A 23,484-nucleotide genomic window follows, 5' to 3' on the forward strand; every position below is an offset into this window, starting at 1 on the left:
AAAAATATCCAAATGCAGCGGAACAAATCATCTATATTTTCTTTCTTTCTCCTCCAAAACAAATCATATACAAACAGTACAAATCATGACTGAGAGAACAGAAAAAATAAAGCAGAAAGCATCCTAAACTGTACAAAAATCAAAAATTACAAAAGTAACCGTATCACAGATTGCGACTCTGAAACTCCTTAGTACCATGACCATTCACTTCCCTTTCCCAGAACTCTGAAAACCAACCAGAAAAGCAAGAGTTAGCTCAAGCAAAGCGACAAAACCTCCAATCAAATTCTCAGAATCCAAAACTCAAATACATCAGATAAATCCGTAACAGAAATCAGAACAGAATCGGACAAGAATATCAAAATCGGGAGCGAGCATTTCAGAACGGAACCAGATCAAATCAAGACAGAACTGTACGGAAACAAAAGCTATCAAATCAGAAACAGAACAATCAGACATATCAATCAACAGAATCGAGAATCAATACGAAATCAGAAATTCAGGATCAATATCGAGAACAGAACAGAATCACGTATCAAAGAAATTGTATACAAGAAAATCAAGAATCAGAATTTGCTTACAGAACAGTACGGAAGTCGAATCATATCAATCAGATATTCAGATATTATAATAGCTAAAATTCCCTGATACTGGACTGAATCTCACAGGATCCAGGCCCCTTATGGGCTCCCTTTTGTGCTCAACAAGGCAACCAGAACAACAGATGTGTTATTTTATTTCGACCAGAAATACATAATATACGTGCTTGTAGCACCTAAAACAATGTTCCTCGGATCCGGAACAGAACATATCAAAACAGAATTTCAACTTGAAGCTCCATTTCAGATTTCCACAGACACTAAACTGAATCTCATAGGATCCAGGCCCTTATACTCCATTCTCATAGCATATACAGATAGCATATCATTGCAGATAATCCGACAAAAATTCAGAAATTACGCCAAAAATCGGGCACAGCGATAACGGCAAGTAATAACAGAATTTTACACAATTTTCCTGAAAATCACCAATTCACCAAATTTGCACAGAATGGTAGATAACAACATTTCAAGAAATTTATTCTAAACTGCCATCAATATTAATATTCACCACAGAAAAAATACATACGGAATAAAACGTCGTCAAATCAAAAAACGATCCCGGTACAAAAATTCCAAATATATTCAAAATGGTGCACACCCCGACACGTCAACAACATACAAAAAGTTACGCGGTAAAAAACCTAAAGCGCAGTCGGAAAATACGGACCGAAAATCGCTAACAAATGAAAATCCGGACAGAAAATATATGCGCCGTTCTGAAAAATTGAGAAGGCAAGAAATGTTTTCTTAACCATTGCGTACAACAAGTTTCCTGAACAGTCTCTTGACGAAAACATAGCTTCGACGTTCGTCCGATAAATCCACTTTTTCTCACTTTTTTCCTCGTTTTTCTCTCTCCTTACACTTTTCTCTTCTTTCAAAATTCTCATTTATATATATATGCCAGAACTGATCGTCCCTGAGATCGATTGAGCTTTCCGTCCTGGCACAACGATCTTCAGCTTCTCTGGAGGGGAAAAAAAAACTTCGTTCCAAAAGAAAACAAAAAAAAAACGAGATTTAATTAATCGTCCCCGGCGACGGTTCTCGTGGAAATAATTTTCGTCCAGACGATCCAACATTTTTCCGTCCAGATGAACCATACAGGAACAGAACAGTTTTTCCTTGAAACAAACACTGTAACGCGATGCGTCATACCGGACGATCCAACTTATTCGTCCCTGGACGACCTTGGAAGCAAAACTGACAATTTGACAGGAAATAGGAAACCTAAAAACTTGAACTCACTGACACAGGATACAAACCTTACCCATTCTCAGAATCATTTTGGCCTAAATGTTGTAAGAAATAGATGGCGGAAGAGAAATGGATGGAGGAAAAAGGTAGGATTAGAAGGTAATCTTAACAGTCGAGATCACCACTCACCGCCCTCAGGTTAGGAGGAGAGAGAGAGAGGAGAACGGCAAGGGGCTGCCGGCAATCGCATACTCACCCAACCAGTTTTCGATTGCAGCCGCATCGCTGCTGGCTGAGGTTTGGGGCTCGACGTACCTTTAAAAAGCCTATCACCGTGATTGGAATGGAAAATGGGAAGTGCTATCGTATGCGCAGTTGAAACACGTGACGATTTTGTCAGTATCGATTGGAGATTGGACGGTGTTTGCTAAAAAACAGGTAGTTTATCATAATCAAAGATGGTAAAATTGGACCCAACCGAATTAAAATTAGAATGAGAGGTTTAAAAATTTGGATCAGTCGAATCGGGGAAAACAAAATAATAAAATCATAATATATGATATTAAAATAATATTCTAATTAATAAGTAGATAAAATTTAAATAAAAATTCAATATATATATAATCCATAATATATATCAAGTTAAATAGGGAAATAATGATTAACATAATACAAGCTATAATGTAAATATATTAAATTAATCCACTATTTAATTTTAAATTTAAAATCATCAATATTTATAATCTCTTGGGGATTTAATTATATCAATATCCTTACCTTTGATCTTTTATCTTCATAGTTTAAGTAGAAATCTCATTTTCTATATAAATAAATATTAAATTTAATATAAATAATTACAAATTTTGGTATTATATTTTGGGGTATAAAACATCAAAACTATATGTTGTCATGTTTATAAATTATATTATAAAGTACAACCAGCACATTTTAGTTTTTAATCTTATTTCATGTTTTCTTAATATGATTTAACTTCATATTTTAAATTTAGTTTTCCAAGGAGGACCTTTAGTTTGTTGATCTAGACTGGTTTTTTCAGGAGGACTCATGTACCGGCCACATACCGGTTCATGATAAACTAGTCGAAATTGCGCCGATCCGATCTGATTTTTCAAAACAATGGATATATATTCAAAATTTAAGTTTTTTTTTTTTGGGACATTTATATCAATTGAGGCAAATTCAAGTCTTAATATATGAATAGTTTTTAGATGTAATTTATACCTAAATATATATAACATAAATTTGTAATTATTTATATTTAATTATATAGTTTATATAAAGAATTAGATTTCCTATTAAATTGATGATTAAATCAAAGATTACTAAATATTGATCTATAATTAAATCAGAAAGATTATATAAATATTGATAATTTTAAAATTTAAAATTAATATTATTTATATTAAATATATAATTATATATGTAATAAATTATTTCTTTTAACTTTATATATATTATATATATATATATATATAATATTATATATATATAATATATCTATATATAATATATAATATATTTAATATATATATATTATGAATTTATTTAATTTTTTATCATTATTATTAGATTAATTTGATTAATTTTAAATTATTATTATTTTTAATGTTATTCCGAATTCGATGAATCAATTTTAAAACCTCTTCTATTTTTCAATTTATTGGTTGGTCCAATTTTTACAATCTATGATTATGATAAATTACCTGTTTTTTTTAGCAAATCACCGTCCAATTTCCATCGAACGACAAGATACTCGTCACGTGTTTCAACTGCGCGACTACGAATAGCACTTCATTTTCATCCAATCACGTGAAGCTTTAAGGTGGAGCCCCAACCCACCGCGAGCGGTGAGTTATTCTGCCGGAGGCCCCTGCCGTTTCTCTCTCTTCCTCTCTCTCATCCACCTAACCGGACGCGGTGGCGATCCTCGACCTGTAAGATTTATCCTTCTAATTATCTCTACTCTTTTTCTCCATCTTCTCTTCCGTCCATCTATTTCTTAACAAGCTTTCCAGGCCAAAGGATTCTGAGATGGGTAAGTTTGCATCCTGTCGTTGAGATCAAGTTAGGGTTTTCCTATTTCCATCGGCGAGGGGTTTTTTTTTTTTTCCGATTCTGGCGTCTCCATGTTTTCGTTGTTATTCGTTTTGGGAATTTGATGGGGATGGGATGAATCCAATGGTTTTTTGTTTGTTTGTTTAGTCATTATTTCGTCAGATTTTTGCTCTCTACTTGCTTCGCGAGCTGGAATGAACAATTTTTTTTTTGAACTGACCATCTTTTTTGGGATTTGGGGTTTTTACCGCGATCCTGAAGTAATTTATCAACGCCTTCTTCTAAACTAGGGGGTTTCTTTGTTCCCATGTTTATTGTGAGATAAAGAAGATACCAGTTTAAGGGGAAATTGAATCGGATATTATAAGAGTGAAAAATCAAAAGCATGAGCATTTAATTGGAGGTCGGTGATGGTGCAAGTTTGTTGTTCATTGATGCGAACCTTCTTGCTATTAAAATCCCCCTCACACCCACACAGACTTCTGGATTGGGTTAACTTAAGGAAGCTGAATAATTGTGTTCGGCAAAACTTCAAATGCTTGAATAAAGATTAGAATTTGTTGGCTTTGGATACCTTAACATTTGCAGGTTCAGATTTTTTTTTTCTTAGCAGCTAAATCTGTTACTTTAGAATGAGATACGACATAAATATGGATCTTACTTTCTTAATTCAATTTCCCTTCCTCATTATGTTGGCTCAGTAATACTCATTCATTTGAATATTACTTTTCATGACTTGTGACACTTAAGTTTGTTTCCAATACCGCGGGCCCTCATTGTCTAGGTTATCTAGATAACAAAACATGGCTGAGCACCATGCTTCTGTGGAGGCAGATGAGCAGATTGACCTTGATGGTGACAATGACATTGAAGACATGATGGATGATGAAGATGCTGGAGATGAAGATGGATACAGGAGGGTAAGGGATGAGTACAATGAAGAAGAGCAGAATGATGAATACCGTGAAGAAGAAGAAGATCACGAATCTGAAGGTGAAGGGGATGATAAAGTTTCATCATCTGATGAGCTAAATAATACTTCTAGCCCTTTGAAGGATGAAGAGACAACTAAGAGAACAATTGATGAGGAAGAAAGGCAGAAGCATGCTGAACTGCTGGCTCTTCCTCCGCATGGATCTGAAGTTTTTGTTGGTGGCCTACCACGTGATGTGACAGACGAAGAGCTGAGAGATCTTTGTGAATCCTTTGGTGAAATATATGAGGTAAAAGTGTTCTATTTCTTGAGCTACAACTGCTACTTCCAGGAAATAGTGTAATTTTCTGATTGTTCAGGTAAGGCTAGTGAAAGATAAGGATAAAAAGGAGAGCAAAGGTTTTGCTTTCATTGTATTCACAACGAAGGATGCTGCACAGATGGCCGTTGAAGAGATCCAGGACAAAGATTTTAAGGTAATGTTCCGTGTAGCTGGCCGTTTTCCCTTCCACCCCCTTTTTTGTGTGGATTTTTAGACCCTGTTCTTTCAGGGGAGAACATTGAGATGTTCCTTGTCACAAGTTAAACATAGATTGTTTATTGGAAATGTACCAAAAAGTTTAGCTGAGGAAGAATTGAAGCGAATCCTTGAGGAGACTGGTCCTGGAGTTGAAAACATTGAATGCTTCAAGGTACCTTTTCCCTTTGTAGGACTCAATCAGTCTGAGATTTTTGATCACATTCTTTTGAAACTCTGTTGCAGGACCCACAAAATCCAAGCCGTAATCGTGGATTTGTCTTTGTTGAGTACTACAACAATGCATGCGCTGATTATGCACGGCAGAAAATGTCAAGATCAAATTTTAAGATTGATGGAAGCACTCCCACTGTTAGTTGGGCTGACCCTAAAAATTCAGCTGATGCTTCTGCTGCTGCTCAGGTAAAACCATTATATATAATATGAATTTGTTCACAACTCAATTTGCAGAGAGGAATGAAGTCCTGCATGGAAAGTAAACTTATTTTACTTTTAATGTTTGTTTCATGGATTACTTCTGGATAGATGATATAGTTTTAGCCCTTGAATACTTCCTAAAATCTAAAATATGCTTTATTGGGTTGATTGAGGTTTAATGAGATGCTAATGAACCTTGTTGTCTGAAACATGTTCTTTAGAAGTTTAAGGGGATTTCTTAAATATTTATATAAAAAATGTTTGAAAAGGTGAACACTGAGAAAAGGACTGAGTGGTATTTTCAAAATTATTGCTTTATGCCAATTTTTAAATTCTTGTGTCAACTATTTTAAATGGTTTTTAAAATAAAAATAATATTTTTTATTGTTAGCAACAACATGAATATTTTTTGCTAATCTACTTTCATCAAATTTCATCATAATTGACCATTTGTTATGGTTGTGAGAAAAAAAAAAACAATGGTAATTGGATGATATATTAGATCTCACGCGAAAGTGTTGTTTTGCCCATGTAGCACCACCACCAACAACAACAACATCAAGCTTTTGTCCCTCTATGTGAGGTTGGCGACATGAATCCTTTTTCTCAATTGTGTCATGTTAAGAATCAAATTCTCATTTAAATCTAATAAAAAAGAGTCATTTTTAACCAAGTCTTTTTAGGTCTACCTTTACCTTTCTTAACATAGGTCAAATCTAATACATCTACTCTCATAATCGTGTCATCAAAAATCCGGTGCTTTATGCGACCAAACCATCTAAGGCGACTCTCTCTAATCTTATCTGCCACTGGAGCTACTCCAACCTTTTCTCTTATGTACTTGGTTCACATTCTGTCTTGAGTAAAATTATAAATTATAATCTAAATAGCATCGAAACCCAAGTATTTAATTCCAAGCTATTTGACAGACTCTACATTGAAAATACAATTATCTCATGTTATAATAATTATCAATTTAAAAAAAATGTGATGCATATCATGCATTCAATTAATGATTTATTAAAATCATGTATGCCAATGATTTTAATGATATAAATGATAATGTGTTGTCTTGATATTACATTTAAGGTCAAGAATTTTATAACAATTCATTGGTTATATATTTAGTGGGTCAACAACCATGCATATGTGCTCATTTGTACTTTTAGGTAGACATTTATTCGTATAAGGAAGTTATAAGTCACACAAAAAAATTTGTTAGGTAAAGTAAAAGCTATTATTTGGCAATTTGTATAACGAGTACATATCCTTGAAGAAAAAAAAACGAGCTATATAAAATAGCTATTGCAAAATATTAAACTTTTATAACTTTGCTAAAGTTACATGCATAGAAAATGATGGTAGTATGGATTTATTTAAATATGTAGAGATCGAAGAAATATGTGAACACTATTCTAAAGAAATATTAAATAAGAGTTTAATGAAGATATCTTTTTCGAAGAGCATAATGAATAGAATTATTAAATAAGAGTTTAATGAAGATATCTTTTTTGAAGGGCGTAATGAATAGTATAATGATTAATGAGCTATTATGTATTTTTTCAAAATGGTGAAGTGGATTTAGCTTTGTTATAGATGCATGAAGCTAAAGTTTAGGTCCTTGTGAGATATTTATTTAGATTTTACATTTGTAAGCAATATTGAAGTAATTTAGTTAATAGATTTTGTGAATGAATTTTAAGAGTAAGATGATTTAAATGTAATCCTAAGCTCAATAAGCTAAGTTTTTGGGACTCTTAAGAGATATATATTACAAGATTTTTCTACTATCTTCTAAAATTTTTTAATTTTTGATGCACTCATTTTAAATATTAATGACTTTTTAACAACCCAACATGCACATCCATGTAACATCGCCAATCTAATTATGATTTTATTAAATTTACCTTTAAGACTTTATGGTATTGTCATATCACATACAGATTTTAAGACACTTTTTCATCTTAACTATTTGGCTTTAACTCTAGAAGTTATATTCTTGTCTATATTTCCATTCTCTTGTATAAAAATTCAATATATTAAATCTATCATACCTAGGCATCAACTTATCTTCTAATAATGTTACATGAGTATTGTTAAATTGACACCCATTAAAATTCCATACCATTCACTTAATCATTGCTTAACTAATTATTAGACTTTTATCTTCTAAATATTTTCTCAAGTATTCTAATTTTTCACTTGTTTTTGTGGATGGTTCACTTATTAGAATTATCTGATTTGCAAAAAGGATGCTATAAGCTGCTCCATTTTAATAATTTTTAAGCCTCTCTATAATCAGTTCAAAAATATATTGAATATCAATGTACTCTTGTCTGCATCATTAACCCATATATGTTTTAACGCTTACCTTTCTATTGATGCTATGACCCCTTGTACTACGACTCTTATTTTCCATTAATGCTATGGCTCATTATTTGATGACCCTTGGACCCCTTCCCCACAAAGTCTTTTAGATAATCATCCTTTTACTCTTCAAATAACTTCTATTTTTTTTTCCGCTCCAGGGGATTCGATCGTGATATGCGTCCTCCTAAATTTGTAGATTATAAGTTGGAGATTCATAATTGTCTCTATTTTTGTTATTATCATTTTCATGTATTTAATTTTGTGCTTATCATGCATTTTCGTTTTGTTTGTTCTCCAGTAACTTAGTGATATGTATAGTTCTTAATGTATGTTTGCATGTAAGTGCATTTTAGTTTTTTAATCTGCTTGACTCCTCTGTATAGGAGTTTGCGTTCTCATTTTAGATGTTGCAAAATTGAGAACATTTTTCATCCTTCATATGGTTTTGGCTATTTGCATTATGTTAGGTTCCATGGAATGATTGCAAAGTATTTAAGTGCTCCTTGACACAAGATAAGTTCAAGTTTACACACAACATTATCCTTTTTCTCTCAAAATTTTTTCAACTTTCCATCAACATATTCTCTGATATTTATAGCATATGCACCATGATTATGCCACAATGAGGAAATTGAAAATATTCACTAAATTAATTGCACATTCTTTTATAGATTAGGTTACACCAACTGATAAAAAATTGGATAATAAAATGATTGTTTATAGATTTGCTAATAACACATTAATGATCTCTAAGCAATATTGAATGAACCAACTTTCTTTCCTAGAGAAATTCCAAAAATCATAGCAAAAAAATAGCATAATTCAGTGCTGATTATAATGAAGAAAAATAATATACCTATTGAAAATAGGTTGACTTTGTCAAAAAGTTGGCTATGATCTACATAGATGCCATCAATTAAGAAGAATGGAGAGAATTACTGAGTACAATTTTGTTGGGTTATCATTGCAGTTTGAGGATAAGGATATTATGAGCTCTAGTTTCCCGCATAGTAGATGAAGGATCGATTTTCATTTGTAATCAGCCTTATATTATATTTATATGTAACTAGCCTTGTCCCATACTTCTATTTAATAACAAATATTTAGGATATGTTTTTTATCTTAAGAAAATATACTACTGAGTTGAGAAACAAAAAAGAAGGGAGGAGATGAGCCAAATTTATGAGTGAAGAGCTGTTTGATTGGATAGTTTATTTAGCGAATTAGGCGGAGCAATGATTTGCTCTGTAAATACCATATAGGTGGGGTCCTTTTTGTGGCAATAAATTGCCAAATAGGGTACCGTCCCAATAGAATTATTATGGTTGTACAAAGATAAATTTGAATTGATACTTCAATCAACCCAAATTAATTGATTGAATTTGAATTCCTTCATAGTATAGTTTTACAAGGGTCACACAAATATAAATTTAATAGAGCTATAGTTAGATTGTCTATGATTTATGGATTTGAATAATAAAAGTTATGAAGTTAAGGTCTTCTTGGAATTTGATTTGTAATTGATCTTATGCCATCTTATAATTGGCTGTGTTCCCTATTTATCCATAAGTTTTAATTTTTGAGAAATATTTGAGATAGGTTTGTGTTTAGTTTAGAAATAGAAATATGTAAGATGATGAGCCTATCTTAGGGATGAAGAGCTCATTAATTGGATAGCATATTTAGTGAACTAGGTGGAGCAACAACTTTCTTTGTAAATATCAAACGACTGGGGTCATTCCTATGTCAACTAATGCTACAACAAAGAACTGACCTAGTAGCATTGTTATGGGCATGTAAAGGCATAAATTTGAAATAGTACTTGTGAGAATCACAACAGATTAATTTTTAGTGTGGGATTCGAAAGACACACCACAAAGGAAAAGAGCAAATGTACCACATTGGGAGATGGAAACAAACCCCCTCATGGGTTCAGTAAAAGGAAGATGAATTATATGTATATTTCTCCCTTGAATGCTCTGAAAAAGAGGGGACTGTACTATCTAGGAGAGAGAGAAAACAATTCTCTTTACAGATTCAAAAGGTAAATACACATATAATAATAAGTATCTATCCCAAAGATTTTCCCTATCTATCACAAATAAAGTTAGATGAGGTTTATTTAATTTTGAGGCTTAGTTCCCTATAAGAGTAAGTTCCTATAGTTAATTATATCCTAAGGCTTTTAGGCCCTAGAAAACTCTCGATTAAAGTCATGATTGGGTCATAAGATTATCGAAGATAACATGTCATGAAATATTGTATACTCTAGATATCAAATGGGACCACTCAAGCACAGAAAAGATTTGCATTCCAAAGGAAGATAACACTAGGAGCACATAAGCTTAAGAGGCTCAATATACCCAAAAGAAAGCCTCAACCTATGTTAGGCTTTATATTTTAACAATTATCCTATTTAATCCTAGGTTAAAATTGATCATTTTATTAGAAAATAAGGCTTGCTATCATACCACAATGTCAACTATTCCATTTGGATTGCCCATAAGAGAACTAGTACACCATAAAATGATGCTAGCCTCGAATCTAAATCTATTGTAGGGACTTAATATACATCTATGGTATTAGGGCTGTCAATATTTGACACGACACGAAAATTCGACCCGGACCCGACTCGAAAATTTCGGGTTCGGGTCAACCCGAACCCGAACCGGGTCGGGTTCGAGTTTTCGACCCGTTTGAAAAACCGAGTCGGGTTCGGGTTGACCCGGAAACCCGGAAATGACCCGAAATGACAGCCTCGACCGCTGCTGCTCGCCGGCCCGCCGTCCCATCACGCTGTGAACCGCCGTCCGCCGAAACGCCGAACCCGCTGGCGCTGCGAAATCGCGAACCCGCGCCGCTGCCCGGGTCGTGTCGGGTTGACCCGAACCCGAAGCGGGTCGGGTTCGGGTCCAGGATTTCGACACGTTTGCCTACCCGGGTCGGGTTAGGGTCAACCCGATTGAACCCGGGTCAGTTCCGGGTTCGACCAGAACCCGAACCGTGACCCGAAATTGACACCCCTATATGGTATAGCCCTCTACATAGTCTAATGCAAATGTGCGATCGGACTTACGACTCAAAAAGGGGCTAAAGATGCCCATGGCAGGGACTTACTATTCTGCCTGGAAATGACAACTATCTAAGCCCACCTAAGCACATTTAAATTAATGAATTCAAGTCTCTATGCAAATGCAAGATAGGGTGGATGTTATTATTAAGAATAAGACTTATAACCCCGCCACTAAAGCAAGGGCTGTTCGACCATGTGTGGACATGAAATGCTTATGCAATTTTTTTTGGTTATCTTACTATGAGTGGATTTGCCAAAAAAGTAAATCTAACATGCTGACTCACTAGGCTATGCATGCGGGTGTCAGTTTGGGGTTTTTATTGACTTGAGATTGGGTTGATTATTATTTTAAAAAATAGCTTTAAAGAAAGCCATGCATTTTTTATTTTTTTAAAGAAAATAATCATTTTTTCCTTTTTAAGTCAATTGGTTATTTATTGTAGAAAGTTTAACATCCTAAGAGCCTAACGAGGACACAAGTCCATGCCACCCCAAAGCAAAAAAAAAAAATAAAGAAACCTAAGAAAAATCATGCAATTCTAGTGCGCAAGCAAAATAAAAAAAATCAATCACCATATAATAAAGTAATAATAGAGGACATAAGTGGAGTTTGGTTCTGCAAAACATCCCAGTAAAGAAAAAAAAGTAGCTGAACTCTACTATAATTATAACTCAACCTAAAACTATATATAAATAAAATGATATGTGGGGTCTTGAACTCGTCTATCTACATCAGCAATTGGCTCCTGCCTTCTAAAATAACCCACATACCTACATAGTTTTCCTAAACTAAAATTACATGATTAAAAAATAAATAAATATTACCCCTACAAGATAAGATAAAGTTAGCACAATAAAATATATATCCACATAATGCTTGGCATAAATTAGTGCCAAGCTATATCCATAGCTCCTATTGGCCGTGCCTAATTAGGGCTTGAGCTTATTATGATAGCACTTGCAAGCAAGATTGATTATGCATAATTATATAACTTTATTTGCCCTTTCATAAGCTTGGCCACCTGCAAATCAAAACCATATACATATAGTTCTATCATAACCATTTAAGTGAGGATATGCATACAGGAGTTGTTATCTGTGTTCAAACACAAGGTGATTTGACCAAGTATTTTAGTTGGTTTACATCAAGGATAAGTTTTAAGCCCATATCTTTTTGTTTATTCATGGAAGTTCTTACTATACATTTGCAAGACCTTAGTGTATGCTTTTTGCTGATGATATTCTTCTTGTTCATAAGACTAGAGAGGGAGTTGATGAAAACTTGAATTATGGAGGCCACTTGTAAAGTTTAAAGGTTTTTGTGTGGGTACATCTAAAATTGAATACATGGAGTGTATTTTATTAGTAATAGATCTAGTGGTAGGATTGTGAATTGGGTGATTAAGTCAATTAAAAAGAGTGCATATTTTAGATATCTTGGGTATATTGTTCAAAACGATGGTGAGATAGGTGAGGATGTTATTAGTAGAATTTAAGTTGGATGTTTGAACTAGAGGAATGTATCGGGCATGTTATGTGATTGAAAAGTACCATTAAAATTTAAGGGAAAATTTTATAAGATGGTGGTGAGACCTACAATGCTTTATGATGTTGAGTGTTGGCCATTAAAAGAGAAGGATAAAATTAAGTGTTGTAGATATGAGGATGCTAAGGTGGATGAGTGACTTTACACTTAGAGAGAATGCAAATTGAGTTTATAAGTGAAAATGTTTGGATAGCACCAATGATAGATAAGATTAGAGAGAGTCGCCTTAGATGGTTTGATCACATAAAATATCCGCCTTTTGTTGACTCTATTAGGAGAGTGGATGTATTAGATTAAGCCTATGTCAAGAAATGTAGAGGTATACCTAAAAAAGTTTTATTAGAAAATATTAAAAATTATATTTTTTTATTAGATTTAAATGAATTTGATTCTTAATAGAATACAATAAAGAAAAATGATTCATGTAGCCGACCTCATATTGTGAGATAAATACTTGTTGTTATGCACACACATACATGTACATATATGTATATGTATATGCTCTATCCATTCCATGCCAAGCTTGAAATTGGCTCTAAGATCAGATTGAGCCAAAAATTTGGAGTATGGTTCGGCTTGTTTGGCTTGATCTAAACAAAAAATTTATTGTCTTCGAATAATCATTAATATTCGAATTAAAATCTTCACCCTACAAGTAAACATATATTGGAGATGAGATTGTGGGATGCACTTGTATATTTGGGCATCTACAAATGAACTCAACTGATTCCCATTAAAATAGGTAGATAGAATTAATGTAACATGATTAAAAGGTATATGAAGGTAGACTAAAGGTAACTAGGAGTAAAAATTGTGGAGGAAGACATGCATATAATTTAGGAAGATTCTTAGAGTTTGCCCCAAATTGGACCGATGAGGTTAATGATTGTTGGATTGTATTATGAAGCACTGACATTCTGTTCACATCAGCATCATTGTAGTCCTACATGGAAGCTTTGTTTTATGTTTTTTTTTTTTTTTTAGTTTTTAATGTATGGGTTGCTAGTTTCTACCAGGATACGGTATCCTTGCATCTGTTTTGATGAATCTGTAAATTTAGTTGGAGAAGGCTTGGATGATCAGGTTCTTTTTGAAATTTATTAAGCAAATACTGTAGGTATGTTGAACTGCATCAGTGCAACAGAATTTGGTTATAAAAGGATAGACTAGCTCAAATGAAATATTATTTAGTGAAAAGTTATTATTCTGACAAAAGAAATTAAATGTAGTTCCTGTTGGTGAAGGATTTTCCTTGATCCCTCTTTGGTCTTTACTTCCATCTTCTCGTAAGCAGCTTAAAAGCAAAATTTTAACTTGCAATAGATATTCGAATTTATATTTTGAAGGACTTTTGAACTTCTTAGTTTTCAATGTTTTGGCAATCTGGGTTTTTACAGGTGAAGGCTATCTATGTGAAAAACTTGCCAGAAAGTGTTACGTCAGAAAAGTTGAAGGAAAATTTCGAACGGCATGGGGAGATTACAAAAGTTGTTCTTCCACCAGCTAAAGCTGGGCAAAAGAGAGATTTTGGGTTTGTTCATTTTGCTGAGAGATCTAGTGCTCTGAAGGCAGTCAAAGGAACTGAGAAATATGAAATTGATGGTAATTTCCTTCCATTTTCAGTTTCCCACATGTTCAGTACTACCGCTTTGTAAAAAATAACAAGCTGTGTCAAGTTCATCAGATGATTATGTATGCTTGAAGTTTGTAATTTACTTTTTTGTGACTTTTGTGCTACAGGACATACAATAGAGGTCTCCCTGGCAAAACCTCAAACGGACAAGAAGTCAGAAAGCCAGCATAAGCCTGGACTTCTTCCGAGTTATCCTGCACTCCCTCCTTACGGCTACTCTGCAGATCCTTATGGGGCTTATGGTGCTGGCTATGGTGCAACTGGATTGAGACAGGTTTGATTTTGCTTTTTTTTTTTTTTTAATTAATTTTTTGAGCACCTCCATAGAAATGTACCACCTAAAATCTTTTGTCCTGCTTATCTTGAGCGGTCGTAACTGACCAACTTTCAAGCGTTTTTCTATCTGATTGCTGTTGTCAATTGGTTCTTTACCATGTAGCCTATGATATATGGGAGAGGTCCGATGCCTGCTGGAATGAGAATGGTGCCAATGGTTCTACCTGATGGGCGCCTTGGTTATGTTCTGTAAGAATTACTCTTGGGATACACTTTTATTTCAATCTTCGGGTTCGTTTGGGGAAGCTTTCATACTGCTTTTTAAAAAGGCTTTCATGTACAAAAAATTCAAATTCAAGAAATTTTTGTACTAGAAAGCCGTTTTAAAAAAGAAGAAGAATGCCAGTCCCAGACGAAGCCTTCATTAAATGATGATTGCAATATATACTTTGCTTTTCAACTTTTTCAGGCAGCAACCAGGAGCGCAGCCACCACCTCCGCAAGCACATCGAAGGAGCGACCGGGGCGGCGGATCTAGTGATAGCGGCGATAGGGCGCGAGATGGAAACCGCGGTCGAAGATACCGCCCTTACTAGAAATCACAACCAGCATTTGCGGACAGTCGTTATTTATCTTGTTGGTATTCTGCATCTAAGTATGTTTGTCTTGTCCCAATGCGGCAATACATTAAGAAACTTATCTGAGTGATAACTGTAGCTTCAGTTGAGAGATATTTATTATTACTATCACCAAAATATGAATACACTGATGTTTCCTTATGTATTGTTACTTTTTTCGATTGCTATTCTCTTGTTATTTGAGATTGACAGCTATAACTAGCAGCTTGAAGTTAAACTGTCTGAACTGCAGCTGTGATCGATTTCTGCTCTATAATTTGTTTTACTGGCTATCCTATTTGTTTTTAGTGGTCTGACATAGGCTTCGTTTGGGATGATTTTTTTACTGCTTCTTAAAATAGTTTTTTAATACAAAAATTTAATTTTGTACCAAAAAGTGCTATTTAGAAGCAGGAAAAAAACGGTCTCAAATGAAGTGAGACAAAGTCATAGTTTGCTTATTAACGCTGCACGATTATGCTTTTTGGATAAATTTAACATCATGTTGCGGCCCGTTTCTATTTTATTTTTTTAGAAATAATAAAGTTTATGGTTTTTAATTGGATTAATTTATATTATGGTGCTAGAATTTTGGTCAAGTGAAATAATATTAATGAAAAACAAATGAAAGCGGCCTGTTTCTCCTGAACAACACAGCCCTCTAGTTTGCTGTACTTTTATTTTCTTCGTTCAGTGTGTGTTAAATTTTTTTTTTTTCTATTGTGTCATGTTAAAAATTAAATTTTCGATTAAATTTAATAAAGAAATATTATTTTTAGTATTTTCTAATCAAGTCTTTAAATGTATACTTTTATCGTTTTTAATATAAGTCAAACTTAGTACATCTATTTTTTTAACCGGGTCATTGGAAGGTTGTTGTTTTATATGATCAAATCATCTAAGATGGCTCTCTCTAATCTTATCTTCCACTCACGCTACTCTTCATGTATATGCTTATTTCGTATTTTATATTTAAGGATAAAGCCACTCATCGATCTGAGCATTCTCATCTCTGCAACACTTAACACGTATATGCTTATTAGTGTGTTTGATGTAACAAGAAAAAAGATATCTAAATTTCGGATTTAACAATGATTGTTAGGTGTAGGTAAACATACATATAAGATGTATTTTTTATGGGAATGTGGAAAATAGTTTTCATGGATATTAATTATTATGTGGGGGTGGAACCATGCTTAGTTGAGGGTGGGGTAATTGCCCAATATTAAAATTACAGTTTTAATAAATAAGAAGAGTTATTTAGGTAATTTTGTCACCCAAACTTTTATGTTGCCCAAAGTTAGGAGTTATTTGGCTGCAGCATTCGAGTAGGATTTAGGCTTGATTTAATCGAAATCCTATTAAACAACAAAATTGACTACTCTAAACTATACAGAAATGTAAATCTAGTTGCTTCTCCATTTTATCTTAAATTCTAGATCTTATAAATGTTGTAGCTCAGGAGATTTGTGCAAATGGGGAGAGTTAGTTAACTCTGTGGTGAGCTCCTAATGTGGATTAATTATTCTGTGCGGATGCTAATCGTCATTTGGAGACAAATTAGAATGCGTCACGTCATCTCTGTGTTCGGTACCGTTGAAGTTGTGCATTCTGATTGGTCTTCGGACGACGTTCTGCGTCTGATTCCACACAGAATAATTTTTTCCTAATGTAACTTTCAATTTGATAGGAAAAATGTCTTCATTGAAGGAGGGGAAGAAGCATGCTTTAACGACTCTTTCACAACTCTATTTAATGTGAAGTCGAAGCAGCGCAAAGGAATGTTCACGAGGAAAAGCGAGTCCTAGATGGTCCTACGACTCTTAAGAAGAGCTATAAATAGAGTAGTCGAGTATAATATTTATGTTAGATGCGTTTAAAATTCAAGATGTATAGAAACAAATGGTAAGAGATTTGAAATTTTTATATGAGAATTCAAGAAAAGAAAAAAAATTATTGGGTTGACCCAATTATAATAATTCACCATATAAAAGAAGAAATAAGAATTTTTTTCCCAAGTGAAGATAATGAGATTTGTTGTGTACCAGAACATTTGCAGTGGTAGAGAGATGAGGTTTAACATTCTTGCTTTGCATGAATATTCAATATACACAGAGATAAAAGAGTTAGAGATATCAGGATTTTTACATAAAAACTCTAAAACAGGAAAAAATCATAGAGCCTTAACGAGTTAAAATTAATTCGCTCGTGTTTCTTAATCGTTACAAAGGATGCCCTTCCTATGGGGAAGGTGATGGCTCAAGTAGTAAATATACATTGTATATATCACATTACATGTTTGAAATTAGAAAAATCCAATGGCATGAGAGGTGTCCTCAAGAGAACATTATCATGTTCATTTGTTTGGTAGAACCGTAGGAGGGAGGCAATGGTAGTGAGAGAGATCATGGTCAAAGGGACAATAGTTGGGCAATGGAGATCGGAGGGACCCTAGTCAGGTGATGGAGGTCAGAGGGACTGTAATTAGGCGACAGAGGTTGGATGGACCGTAGTTGGGCGATAAAGGTCAGAGGGATTGTATTTGAGCAACATATGTGGAAGGACCATTGTCAAGTGACAAAGGTCAGAGGGATCGTAGTCGACAAATAGTAGAGGTCGGAGGGACCATAATCAGAAGACGATAGATGTCAGAGGGATCGTAGTTGGGTGAAGGAGGTCGAAGGGACCATTATCGGGTGACAGAGGTCAGAGGGACCACAGTTGACAGATGATGGAGTTCAAAGGGAAGTAGTTAGACGACTGAGGTTGAAGGGACCGTTGTCGAGTGACAGAGGTTTGAAGGATTGTAGTCGGCAGGTGATGAAGGTTGGAGGGATTGTACTCAACTAATGATAGAGATCAGAAGGATAGTTGTCATGCAACAGTGGTCAGGGGGATCGTAGTCATGGATGATTGCGGTCGGAGGGTCCGTAGTGGAGTGATGGAGGTAGAGGAACCATAGTCTGGATGCTAAGGTCAAAGGGTCTTTTGTTAGGTGATAAAGGTTAGGGGACCAGAGTCAGTGGTCACTATGGTCAGATGCAACATAATTAAGTGACGGAGGTCGGAAGGATAATAGTTGGTCTATTGAGGTCAAAGAGACTGTTGTAGGGTTTAGGAGGTTAAAGGGACAGTAGTCTGCTGACGATTATGGTCGGATGGACCTTAATTGGATGACACAGGTCGGAGGGATCGTAGTCGTTCAACTAAGGTCGAAGGGACTATTGTAGGAAAATAAGGGTGGATCAAAATCAGTGGGCAATGGAGGTTAAAAGGATAGTGGTCTGGCGATGGAGGTCATAGTGATCATAGTCAGACGACTAAGGTCGAAAGGATAGTTATTGGGTGATAAAGGTTGGAGGGAACGTAGTTAACAGGTGATGAAGGTCAGAGAGATTGTAGTCAGTGGGGACGAAGGTCAGAGGGATCAGAGTCGGGCGAATAAGGTCGAAGGGATCATAGTCATGTGACAAAGTTCAAATGGACCTTAGTCAGACAACAGAGGTTGAAGGGATCATATGTGACACCTCCAAATTAAGTATTTAGTTTAACTAGTTCATACCATATTAGAAAAAGACAATTTCTTAAATCTCAGTGTTTTAAACTCTTTTGCACGTGCTTGAAAATGATTTATATGTATGAAAATTGTTTCAATGCCTTTTGGAGTGGGTTTTAGGGGTTTGAATATATCTTTGATCTTTTTTCTTTTTGTGTGGAGCAGTGCTGTGTTATATTTTCTGGTGCCTCAACGGTGTGCTCTTTGTCGTTTTCAAAATGAACTAGCACGTTAGAGTACCTAGGCATTGGGTCATTTTTGCACTTACAAATATCCAAATACACTATTCCGTTCTCTTTGTTTCTTTGAGCAACCGAATAAGTGAGAGAAACAGAGGGATTTTATAAAGAGAAAGATGAATTTTGAGTCGCTTCATATTTTTTTAGCCGTTGGCCCAGTTCTAAAAGTTGTCAAGACAGTAGTAGGTCACAATATACTTATCTCAGTTAAAAAAAAATATGAAAATTTTCCTAATTTTTTGATTAAATTTATATTTTCATTACAAAAAAATGACGATAACTTTGTATTAGTAAAACTTTCACGACATAACTTTTCATATGTTATAGAGAGAGATTCTGAGCATTTGAATATTTTATGGAAATTTTACACTAAGGGTTTTAAAATACATGCAAATTTTATTGAATAGAAAATAATATGAACTTTGAAAAATAATGTTATAATGTAATTAAAGTCTTAAAATAATGCTATGCATAATCTCTATAAATTTGGTTATATTTTGAAAATATGTATTTTTTTTAGTAGAGTTTTTTGTTGTCGATAGTTAGTGTATTTTGGCAAATTATGGAATATGTTTATAATTTTTTTTTTAAATGTACTATAAAAATGTCCCAAATAGAAGAAATTATTTTATGAGATTACGGTCATTGGACATTCCGTAGACGAATTAGGAAGCGCCACATCATCAAGTACATAACGGTACACAACACCGGTATAAAATAAAAAAATAACTTGCCACTTCCTAATTCAACTCTGGACGCAGTCCAATAAACAAGCAGAATAATTTGTCCCCAAAGAGAGCCCAAGAAAGTAGTATATATCAGCTTTCGTATTATTTTTTAAAAAAGTTTTGTACCAAAAAAACTTATTTAAAAAGTAGTAATAGAGCTGTTTCAAACTTTTTTTTTTTTTTTTTTTTTTTCACATTTTGTTATTATGATTTTATCTAACCCCTAAAAACACCATATGCATGATTACACTCCCAACTACATAAATTCCTTCAGAAGACGGCGAGCGGGGTTCCTAATCAACGCCACACCGTCCATTCGCCTTCCAAATTAACCTTACAACACAAACACCAACAATTCAAGCCGTCGCAGCGCCGGCAAAGAACGCCAGAGCGCCGACCATGGGAGCATTTATATATGTGGTGGGCTCCGATTGCTGATAATTGGCCCGGTCATCGGCGAACCCATCGTTGCTATCTGGCCCGCCCACAATGGCTCCGACAAGAACGTTGGGGTTCGGCGAGCTGGAGTGCAAGTACTGGAATCCATCGTTACAGGAAATGTGGCCCGGAAGCGCGCGGGTCGACGGGATGGAGGATCCGCGGTGGTGGACGTGGAGCGGGTATTTGCCGCCGAAGCCCACCATGTATGATATCTTTGCAGGGTTCTCGCCCAATATGTAGTCCACCTGCCACACAAATTTATGTAAGGCGTGTAGTTTATATCTTTGCAGGGTTCTCGCCCATTTGCTTATATTTTAATCATAAGCAAATGGAGAGAGGATGGGGAGATAGTACAGAGGAAGAGAGGGGTAGCCAATAAGAGAGAACGAAGAAATTTTTTAGGAGCTGGCAGAAGAGAGAGAATCTACTTCTTAAAGAAAATATTGATAGTGAACTTTTACAATATAATCGTTACGAATTTTATATAAGATCACATAACTTAATTTATGAATATTATAATCTTCATTTGATCGTTTTGCTTTACCTGTTTCTTAGCTAGAGAGATGAGAGTTGAAGCAGAGACTGTGGTGGAGCCGCAATTGGTGTATCAGTGCCTGCCCGGCTGCCCGAGGACCGCCTGCCCCCTACCAGGTTGCCCGCTCACCCTTGCCCTGCCCGCGCGCCCCTGCGTGCTGCCCGCGCTCGTCCGTGCTAGCGCACTCGCCCCGCGCGGCCGCCCCTGCTGCTCGCGTCAGCGCTAGGTCACCCGTATCAACGCCTGCATCCGCGGCCCGCCTTCCTGTGTCAGGTCGGGTCAATCTGGCAACCCGTCGGGTCAGGTCCGGGTTCGAATTTCTGACCCGTTTACCTACCCGGGTCGGGTTAGGGTCAACCCGTTTGAACCCGGGTTAGTTCCGGATTCGACCCGAACCCGACCCGTGACCCGAAATTGACACCCGTAATTAAAATGGAGAAGCCGAGCTCGACTAGTTGGCCGCAACATGGAGTTTATGGTTTTTTAAGCGTTTGTTTGGGGGTGGGGGGGAATTATTAGGTACGGACACCAACGGAGATAACTATCTAGTTTTCTCTATGCATGCAGTCTGAGCGCAGTTACTGTAGCAGCTGTGTCTTGACTGTACTTTTACTGTTGATAGAGAAAACCAAACTGTTCTCTCCTTCTGGTGTCCTAACCTAATAATTTCTCTTGTTTGGGATGACTACAATATTTTATAAAGATGATTGTGAAAATGTTGTGCCAAAAATAATTTTTATTTTTATGTTGTTGTAAATATTATAAATATATTTTTATAAGAAGTATACCTGGTGTATATTGAGCTTGGAAGCCACTTGATCCTGGCACCAGAGAGCATATGTAGTTGTCTGTGTGGACCTTGTAAAGCTGCAGCCCTGCAACTTTTTGTTCCAGGAAGGCCTGTGGACGCCAGAACCCCAGTTTGATTAATGAAAGAGCCTTTGCTCTGTTTTCTCAACAAGAAGAGGATATAATTGAGCTGTTCAATTACCTTAGAAAGCAGAACTTTGGTGCCCACTCGCTTATCATCCCAGCTGAAGGAGAAATCGTCGTCTTCAGCACCCAAGACATGGCCATTTGACTTGATGTAGGACATGTAACTGGCATTTCCTGAAGCTCGTTGAAGCCATGCTGCTCCCCATAGAAGCTCATCCTGGTTCATTATTTCGTTTTAGCTTGAAGAATGTTCATTTACGTTTGAATTTTTATAAAATCTTATATCAGAAATAGAATCTGACGATTCTTATTTATGATCTTATTCAAGTTTATGAGCTTTGATTTGGTAGATATCCATAGATAATCCACTCTTGAACATTGTTCAAACATGAAGAAAAGCCTAAGATTTACGAAGGACTCTATATATCGGTTGGCCGCTTACTTGGTATCCAGAGTACGAGCAGTAGAAGGGGCACACCACCGAGCTGAGAGAATCACTGTAAGATCCTCTGAATCTGTCCGCAAAATCAAACACCTGAAGCAAAACAAACGAACGCTTTTAAGAAAGTGGATCAGAAATGACAAGTACGAGTGCTAATTAGTTGAGAGTTGAGACCAAAGATGTTACCTTTTTGGCAGTTTGCAGAAGTCTGGACGAGTACGAAGGATCCGAGTGCTGAAAAACGATGGACGCCGCGGCCAACGCCGCCGCTGTCTCCGCCGCAACGTCTGAGCCTGGATTCTGATTCGTCACCTTGTAGATGTTGCGAGGGGTGTCCATGTCCTCAGGTCTCTCCCAGCACCGGTGATCAGCGTTTGGATCAGCTACCTGTATTACAGTATTAGATTATTAAAATTATCTATCCTCTCTACTGTATTAGTATACTATTTGTTTGTGATTTTTTTTTTGTAATTTTTTAGAAAGTATTTATTTATTAAAAATTATAAGGCATTAAAAAATATTAAATGGAAATTTTCTACTAATTTTCTTTTTTGAACAATGCCAAATACATTTATAATTAGGAAAAAAAATCAATTATAATTATAATAATACTTCAATTTATTTTCCATATAAGTAAAATTAAATTCACTTAGAATTAATGCATGTGCAAAGAAATATAATCAATATAATTACCATAAATCATATTCAATGGTTGAATATTCCATTATATTCTCTACAATCTTTTATATTAAATGAGTTTCTGCCCAAAGTTTAGATCAAAATAAGAAGGTATTACTTAAAATTAAATATTTAAATAATGATCCCAAACCCAAATAATATCAACTTATACGTCTCTTTAAAGTTCTTACAATTTCTAATTATTATTAATTTGTTTATATATTTGCATACATATCACTGATTTTTTAAAGTATTTATATATATATAAAATATTTAATCTTTAGACTGCATCAAAAATATCAGAAGATTTTACATATACTTATAAAAATCTTTATATACAAATTAAATTTATTTAAATATATAATTTTAGTATTTAAATTACATCAAAGCATATGCATGAAAATATATATTTTGTTTTAAGGAAATTAACGTTAATATTATTTTTGAAGTGATTTAAAAATATTAGTATTATATAATTAAATATAAATATTTAAATTCTCTCGCTTGAGAATATTTATTTGTTCCCATGGGCTGATCCAGGAGTCACGAGAGCAGTCATGGCTAACAGAGTAATTTACCTACCTGCACATAAAGTGCGTTCGGAGAAACCGTGGCGGCCTTAAGCAGATAATCACTTCCCCACCGCACCG

General features: G+C 35.1%; 2 protein-coding genes across 4 annotated transcripts; one reads left to right on the forward strand and one right to left on the reverse strand.

Moving 5' to 3' along the window:
- The first annotated feature begins 3,737 nt into the window (after positions 1 to 3,737).
- Positions 3,738 to 15,498, forward strand: LOC110116674 (heterogeneous nuclear ribonucleoprotein Q). 3 transcript variants are annotated; one of them, XM_028696638.1, is made up of 9 exons: positions 3,738 to 3,754; positions 4,660 to 5,098; positions 5,169 to 5,285; positions 5,361 to 5,501; positions 5,573 to 5,749; positions 14,151 to 14,355; positions 14,494 to 14,660; positions 14,826 to 14,911; positions 15,132 to 15,498. In XM_028696638.1, exons 2-9 carry the CDS (start codon positions 4,679 to 4,681, stop codon positions 15,256 to 15,258), a joined length of 1,440 nt encoding a protein of 479 aa, XP_028552471.1. In that variant the 5' UTR covers positions 3,738 to 3,754; positions 4,660 to 4,678; the 3' UTR covers positions 15,259 to 15,498. The 3 variants fall into 3 exon arrangements, with proteins under 3 accessions (XP_028552471.1, XP_028552470.1, XP_028552472.1); XM_028696637.1 differs by lacking the exon at positions 3,738 to 3,754 and adding an exon at positions 3,797 to 3,855; XM_028696639.1 differs by lacking the exon at positions 3,738 to 3,754 and adding an exon at positions 3,815 to 3,855 and having other exon boundaries at positions 4,710 to 5,098.
- A 4,660-nt stretch (positions 15,499 to 20,158) lies between these two features.
- LOC110116678 (endoglucanase 1-like) lies at positions 20,159 to 23,478 on the reverse strand. The gene is given in 7 exon segments (XM_020850360.2): positions 20,159 to 20,488; positions 20,788 to 20,875; positions 21,470 to 21,678; positions 21,770 to 21,931; positions 22,157 to 22,249; positions 22,343 to 22,543; positions 23,417 to 23,478. Coding segments are annotated over 6 exon segments (1,035 nt in total). The 5' UTR covers positions 22,496 to 22,543; positions 23,417 to 23,478.
- Positions 23,479 to 23,484: the final 6 nt, after the last annotated feature.

Source organism: Dendrobium catenatum, unplaced genomic scaffold (assembly GCF_001605985.2).
Source record: "Dendrobium catenatum unplaced genomic scaffold, ASM160598v2 fragScaff_scaffold_793, whole genome shotgun sequence".
In the NCBI taxonomy this organism is placed as follows: Eukaryota; Viridiplantae; Streptophyta; class Magnoliopsida; order Asparagales; family Orchidaceae; genus Dendrobium; species Dendrobium catenatum.